The sequence below is a fragment of the Lutzomyia longipalpis genome, chromosome 2, assembly GCF_024334085.1.
Source record: "Lutzomyia longipalpis isolate SR_M1_2022 chromosome 2, ASM2433408v1".
Classification (NCBI taxonomy): Eukaryota; Metazoa; Arthropoda; class Insecta; order Diptera; family Psychodidae; genus Lutzomyia; species Lutzomyia longipalpis.
In genome coordinates this window covers 26,516,011-26,522,570 of record NC_074708.1, presented here as the reverse complement: position 1 = coordinate 26,522,570, position 6,560 = coordinate 26,516,011, and the positions used below count along the sequence as shown (strand labels likewise).

The 6,560-nt window shown below is 35.8% G+C and overlaps 2 protein-coding genes across 2 annotated transcripts; one reads left to right on the top strand and one right to left on the bottom strand.

The window, feature by feature from the left end:
* The first annotated feature begins 892 nt into the window (after positions 1 to 892).
* LOC129791212 (cuticle protein 64-like) lies at positions 893 to 2,918 on the top strand. The gene is made up of 2 exons (XM_055829280.1): positions 893 to 970; positions 2,172 to 2,918. Exons 1-2 carry the CDS (start codon positions 893 to 895, stop codon positions 2,916 to 2,918), a joined length of 825 nt encoding a protein of 274 aa, XP_055685255.1.
* Positions 2,919 to 4,736: 1,818 nt separating this feature from the next.
* On the bottom strand, positions 4,737 to 6,351 carry LOC129791211 (protein snakeskin). The gene is made up of 3 exons (XM_055829279.1): positions 6,283 to 6,351; positions 5,135 to 5,258; positions 4,737 to 4,954 (listed from the first exon to the last, which is right to left on the bottom strand). The coding sequence occupies exons 1-3, from the start codon at positions 6,349 to 6,351 to the stop codon at positions 4,737 to 4,739; spliced, it is 411 nt and encodes a 136-aa protein (XP_055685254.1).
* Between the last annotated feature and the right edge of the window lie 209 nt (positions 6,352 to 6,560).

The window sequence follows — 6,560 nt, the reverse complement described above, 5'->3', positions numbered from 1 at the left end:
ACATTTTTAAGAAATCTTTAAGAATCATCAGAAAACTTGAGACTTTCTTAAGAAATCTTAAGTTTTAACCTAATTAATTTAATTAATCTTAATATAATTTAATTTTAGTTAGAATCTTAAATCTGCAACACCGTAAACTCTGTGTGAGAGCACAGAAGAATTTCCGATAGCTTCGCAACACACGGTGGGACGCTTGATCGCAATTTCCGCAGAAATTGATTGTGGAATTGTCTCAAAAGTCTGGAATTAATTACACGTAATGTGAGTAATCAGTTCTTATCGCGATAAAACCAACAATTTCGCGCAGTTTACCCGGCAATTTTCCGATCAATCAAAAACCTAAAGCACCTCTCCTTGTACATATACACACATCACGGGGTAATTGCACTGAGCAATTGTAATCAAAACTCTTGTAACGAACTATTACGTGTCTCACAGGCCCCCCAGGGCTCACTCTTTTGCTCTCTTACCATCGTATATGTAGTACCTACCCAAAGAAATCTAGTGCAAGAGAAGACGAATCATATGGGCTTCATCGATGGGTCTTGTTGTGCGTTTTTCGCACGCGCTACACGGAAGTCTTTTACTTTTCCTTCCATCACAGACATCTCGTGCCATTGGGAAAGTACTGTGTATAATGTTGGCTTTTTTTTTGTCCACACTCTAAAGGTAACACACAACACCTCAATGGGTCTCTCTGAGCGCGAGGAAGTTGCACGCTGAACTCTATTACAGCATAAAATGGAGATCTCTAAATAAAACTTAATACGGGAATCAGAGTGCAATCGCGGAAAGTAAAATTCAAATTATCGACGAGACATGCATATGAGCTATATTAGCTCTTGTTTTTTCCTTCTTCTCCTCATCATTTCGCGGAGAGTATGATCGCAAAATGAGACCCAATTATCGAATTATTATCATCAACTTGTTGCTCGTATTTGCCCAGGCACGCGTCGGGACTGATGGACAGGTGGGAAATAATTTGAAAATTGTCACCATGCAGTTGGCAACTATAAAAGGCACGGTGCAGTCCTCATTAAGATTGCAGTGTACGCAGAAAGTGGTCCAGTGTGCCCCATAAACGTGACAGTTTTTCCTCCCAAAGTCATTACAATGAGGATTTTCGTGGTATGTCCCAGAGTGGTTCACAGTGGTCAAAATGCTGAAGGCTACATTACATTAAAATGTGACAATGAATTTAGGGGACTTTAAGTGCAGTTCAATTAATTTCTATCCCCTGAAATTTTCAGTTTAAAATTATATGAGAGAATTAAATATTTTAACGGAAAATTGGAAAATTATTGTGGTTTCTTTTGGGAATAATTTTCCATTTGTTTCTAATGCAAAAAGTGCTGAGAAATAAAAGAGAATCAGGACTTTCTCTTCAGCTTGTGTATCGGATTTTATTGACGTAAAAGAGCTTCATTTATCGTAAAGAGCCAGATTTCTGTGCTCTGAAAGATTTTCCATAATTTTTATGTGCAAAACAGTAAAAGAAAATCTCCAAAACCTACATATCTCTGCAGAGATAAGGAGGAAAGCTCGAAAGAAAGCCAAACAAGAGCTTAAAGATCTGTATGAAAATTGGAATTTTCATTTCATGTTTGATTATTAAAAAGTAATCTAAAGGAAGACTTGAAAAATAAGAATAAGGATTATCTCTAAGTTTCCAAATAAAGCAAATTTAAATAAAAATAAATAAATTTTTGTGATTTTGTACATTAAAAACAATTGAATTCCTTAATTGCTGACCTGAAGAAGGAAATATGAGCATCCGAAATAATATTTAGAATTTTCTTTTCACTCTTTATTTTCTTTCTTTAAAAAATAAATTAATATTTACTTAAGCGCAATTTTAAATGAAGCGGTATTAATTAATACCTTCCATAAACCGTGTTGGAAAAATAAACGTATAACCGTCAATTAGAATTGATAGTATGCAAACAGCTGTTATTAGCTAATTTACATGAAACTGAAACAGAATTTTAAATCGATAAATTTGAATATTAAATTCATATTCATGTTGATATTCTTATTGATTTATAAATTTTTGATAATTTCAACACGTGATTTACAACATTCATTTATCGTTAAAATGATTTATATTGTTTGCAGTAAACCTTTAAAATTTATTTTGACATAAGTTGTGCTCATGTAATGTTTTCCCCCAGACTCTGGTACTTTTCGTCGCCGTTGGAACGTGTAGCGATGAGAAGGATCCAAAGAAGCGCCACATTAGCGGTGGAATAGGTCTCTATGGATCTCATGGATCATCCATTGGCTTAGGCTTCGGTGCTGGGATCTACAAACACGGAGGATACGGCCTGGGAGGCGGTTATCATGGTTACAGCAAATTTGGACCATCTGGAGGATCTCTGGGAGGACTTTACTCCGGCGGATCATATGCCGGTGGATCATATGCTGGTGGATCCTACGGCGTAGGTTATGGCAGTGGGTACGGATATGGGGGTGGATATGGTGGCCTCCATGGGCACAGCAGTATAGTTCAGACAGTTCCAGTGCCTGTTGATCGACCAGTTCCAGTGAAAGTTCTCGTACCGCAACCTATACCAATTGAGAAGCCCATTCCCGTGCCTGTAAAAGTTCCCATACCTGTTAAAGTAGCCGTTCCAGTTAAGGTTCCAGTACCAGTTAAGGTGCCAGTTCCACATACAGTCCCCGTCCCAGTTCCTGTTCACACTCCCGTTTACATTCACAAACCATCCTTCGTGGCATCGTCTGGGCACTATTCCAAGCCTTTGCTAGGATATGGAGGAATAGGAATTGGTGGTCATCTTGGATCATACGGAGGATTTGGAGGCTACGGCCACAGCAGTATTGGTAGCTACGGTGGCTACGGAGGCTATGGAGGACATTACCACAATGGCATACACTGCGATCAACAACATGGGTGGTAAAGAATCAAGAAATAAAATGTTCTAATCTCGCTGAAAAGACTAACTTCCCCAAAACTGAAGACTAAAATTGTATAGACTTTTTTCTACCCAAAATAAAGATCATTTTTTTTTCAAAACTTTCTTTTATTTAAACTTATAAAATGCATGTCTTTGTAAATTTAACAAAAATTAGGCATACAGAGTTGTTTTCAAAACCGGAAAATAAGTAGTTCTAAAGCGTTTAATATTTTTTTTTTTTTTTTTACAAATAATTCGACTCTGCATGAAAATAGAGAAAAATGTTTTACCAAAAACAAAGAACTTTTAAAAATTATTTTCAACTTAAAATTGTTTAAAAATATAGAGAAGCAACACAGAATGTTTCAGGTGGGTTGAATATAAATAGATAATTTAAGTAAACATAATATTTTATTTGTTCAAGATATTATTTTTTGTTTATTTTTTTAAAAGTTATTTCTATTTTTTTAAATTTTTAATTCATTTGAAAATCTTTTCATCAATTGATTCAGAGGGTTGTAAGAATAACAAATTAAGTATAAAAATTACGAATTAAAACCTTAAAATCTTAAACAATTAATAATTTAACAATTAGTGATACAACCCCTTAAATTATATTTGAAAGTAATTTATTTCCGGGTTTTTCGAAAAACCCGGAAATAAATTATTTATAATAACGTCGGAAAAAACTATATTTGAAAGACTTGTTTTGAACTTAAAATAAGAACTTTTAGTTTTTCCTTGACTTTTTCTGAGTTGTATTAAAAGGAAATATCCAGGCAAAAACATATTTCCAACGAGATATGTCTGTCTCAATAGAGAAAATAGCCGGAAGACATTGGAAAATTTTTGCTTGACTAGCTTCACACACATCATATAGTATTTCCCATTAAAAAGAAGAAACTTCAACAAAGAGTGAAAAATGTGTTAGAAAATATCCATCGTGTTGCATTACCGCAGGAAATTTGATTAGTTTTTGTTAGAGTGGAAAAGGAAAATTTAATTTTCTCACTGAATCCATCAGGAAATCGACTCAAATTGCCTGGATATTTCCTGTTGCGTGTGGAATTATAATTCAAAATTTATTGATAAAACATTTACGATAATAGCTTTACATTTTTCCCCCACTAACCCAGAATTTCCATACTAACTGGGAAACTTGTCACATATGTATGTATTATAGGAAAATGACATCTGTTGTGACGCACAGGAGGGGTGTTAGGGGGGGGGGGGGGGGGGGCAGTGCTAAAATGCTAAATAGTAATGATTTTTCACCCTATACACGCCTTATGTTTCAATCAATTAATATTGGAAATTTCTATTGAGGGCTTGAGAGGTTGTGGGTTAAGGGTGAAGAGGGTGGAGGGAAAGGTGTGTAATTGGGTGCACTTGGCGTGATGCTTGTAAAATGATGTTAGTTAAATTAAAGACAAACACTCCAAATGGGGAAAGAGGGATGTTTACTGTTGAGAAAATGTTTCTATCAATTGGAGCGGTAATTCAATTAATAAAATGGAAAGTTTTTTCAATGGGGGCAAAATGGGCGCGCATATTGGAATCTAAATATAGAATGACGAGAGAGAGAAAGAAGAGTCAGTACAATTTGAACTGTATATAATAGTAGGGTATATAGAAATCATTTTTGGCAGTGCGATGGCAAATACAAAAGTATTATGTACCTCTGTGAATTTGCTTTTCACCCTCCACCCCCTCAGCACATCAAATGAATGTGTATTTTAGCAAATTTGTATGGCCATTGATGACGAGGGGCTCATGCAACAGAATGAGCAGTGTGACAACTCCCAATGGGTCCACATACAATCATTTGTCTCTGAATGTGAAAATTGTGTCCAATAAAAAGACGGCACCATTTATAATAGCAACAGATCCCTTCGTGATGGCCAAATCCCGTGTTCTTGTCCGAAATGAATGTTCCCACGCCTCAATGATGAAAACACCCGATGTAATGAACATGGCACTCCCGATGATGCTGTAAAAGATGCTGAGGCGCTTGTTAACAGGCGTTCCGATCATATGACCTACAATGGGGTATACAGAGAACATTGTCGGTGGTTAGTTTTGGAAAATTATCCCCCCCCTCTCGGTTGGAAATTCAATGTCTGCTGGTTGGGAAAAAGAGAAAATTCCCCATCATCATTGCACTTATTAGGTGCGATGCTGTGGAGTACACTACCATGTGTTTTGTAGGAGACATTTACCAGCGAAAATGGCCACAAGGACAATTATATAGCCACAAAATGTGCCTGTGGCCAAAAATGCCGTCACCAATTCGCCATCATTAAAGCTGTAGTAATGCAAAACTGTGCTAGCAATGGCGAGGGACTGAAAAATTACAAGAAAAAAAGAAAAAAATTATCTCATGTTGTTTTTCACAGAAAAAAAAACAACCCCTAATTATATAGGACACTCTCCCACCGACCTTTGGGGTGATTTCATGTCTTTCTATTCGTGGATTTTTTTTTAAATATGTACAAACCACTCTTAACATAGATCATAATAGTTATAATAGTTAAAGAGAATGTCTAGGTGTCTAAACATTACCTAATTAATTCAAGAAGTTTAAGAATATCTCAAGAAGACAAGATATTATTTTCATGCTAAAAATTTAACTTAAAAAAAGTAAATTTAAAAAAAAAATTAAATATTAATAAAAGAAAATTGTCGAGCGTATAAAAGTATAAAAAGATGTTAAATCCAAGCTAAGAACATGCTTAAAACTATAAATTTTCCACTGATTTTCCTTTTTTCCAATCAGTAATTTTTTTCACATTTTCCTGGAAAACATTACGGAATTACTCCCATTTATCCGCAAAATTATCTTTAATGGTATTCTCGGTTAGTTAATTTATTCAGCTAAATAATAAATCACAACATTTGCTTTTAATGGTTTTGTTCAATTTATATGGCACATAAAAGCCCTCCAACGTGCTTTATTTAAAAAAAAAATTTACTACACATTTTTTAACGAACACGAACAACCCTTTAAAATTTATCTTGATGCGAAGAAAACATAAGAAGCTTAAGAAATAAAAGTATGGAACAACACTAGTTGAATTTACTATATTGAATTGACTAATAAAGTAACTTGTTCATGCAATTTATTATCCAATAGCGCACCACTTAGGTTAACTCCTGATAAGGGGAGTTCATAAATGCTGGTGAGAGCATAGATGGTGTTTGTAGGGTAGCATGCTGGGAGGAAGCCACTTTATATCATTTTATGTTGCGCTGACAAGGAAGTGCCTCGTGACTGGCACGTTTTCACGAAGGCTTTTGTGAAGGGGAGATGGGGGTTGGTGGGAGAGTGTCGAAAATCGGGATTCTTCTGTGCACGAAATCCACTCACTAGCTCCATAAATTTTATAACCGACAATCTATTGTGCGCCGTGGCATCTTCAATGGGGTTTGGTGACATTGTTAGCGAACCACTTCGATGGCACTTGCACCAATTACTGCCGCACATAGAGCAAGTCTCCGGAAAGCCACTGATCCTCTACCCACCATGAATACCAAGCAACTGAGGGCTTGGTGTGGGGATTAAAAATATAACCAAGACACAAAATCTCATTGTGTGGCTCTTATGGAAAAACAGACCTCTTGAGAACTCATGATGGAACACACCAC

Bases quoted from the DNA above. Each gene is read 5' to 3' on its own strand.
- LOC129791212 (XM_055829280.1), top strand. From the start codon at position 893: ATGAGACCCAATTATCGAATTATTATCATCAACTTGTTGCTCGTATTT. The intron at 971-2,171 runs GTGGGAAATAAT...GTTTTCCCCCAG, and splicing joins GCGTCGGGACTGATGGACAG to ACTCTGGTACTTTTCGTCGC.
- LOC129791211 (XM_055829279.1), bottom strand. From the start codon at position 6,351: ATGTCACCAAACCCCATTGAAGATGCCACGGCGCACAATAGATTGTCG. The intron at 5,259-6,282 runs GTGAGTGGATTT...GTAATTTTTCAG, and splicing joins TTATAAAATTTATGGAGCTA to TCCCTCGCCATTGCTAGCAC. The intron at 4,955-5,134 runs GTAAATGTCTCC...ACCCCATTGTAG, and splicing joins CCTTGTGGCCATTTTCGCTG to GTCATATGATCGGAACGCCT.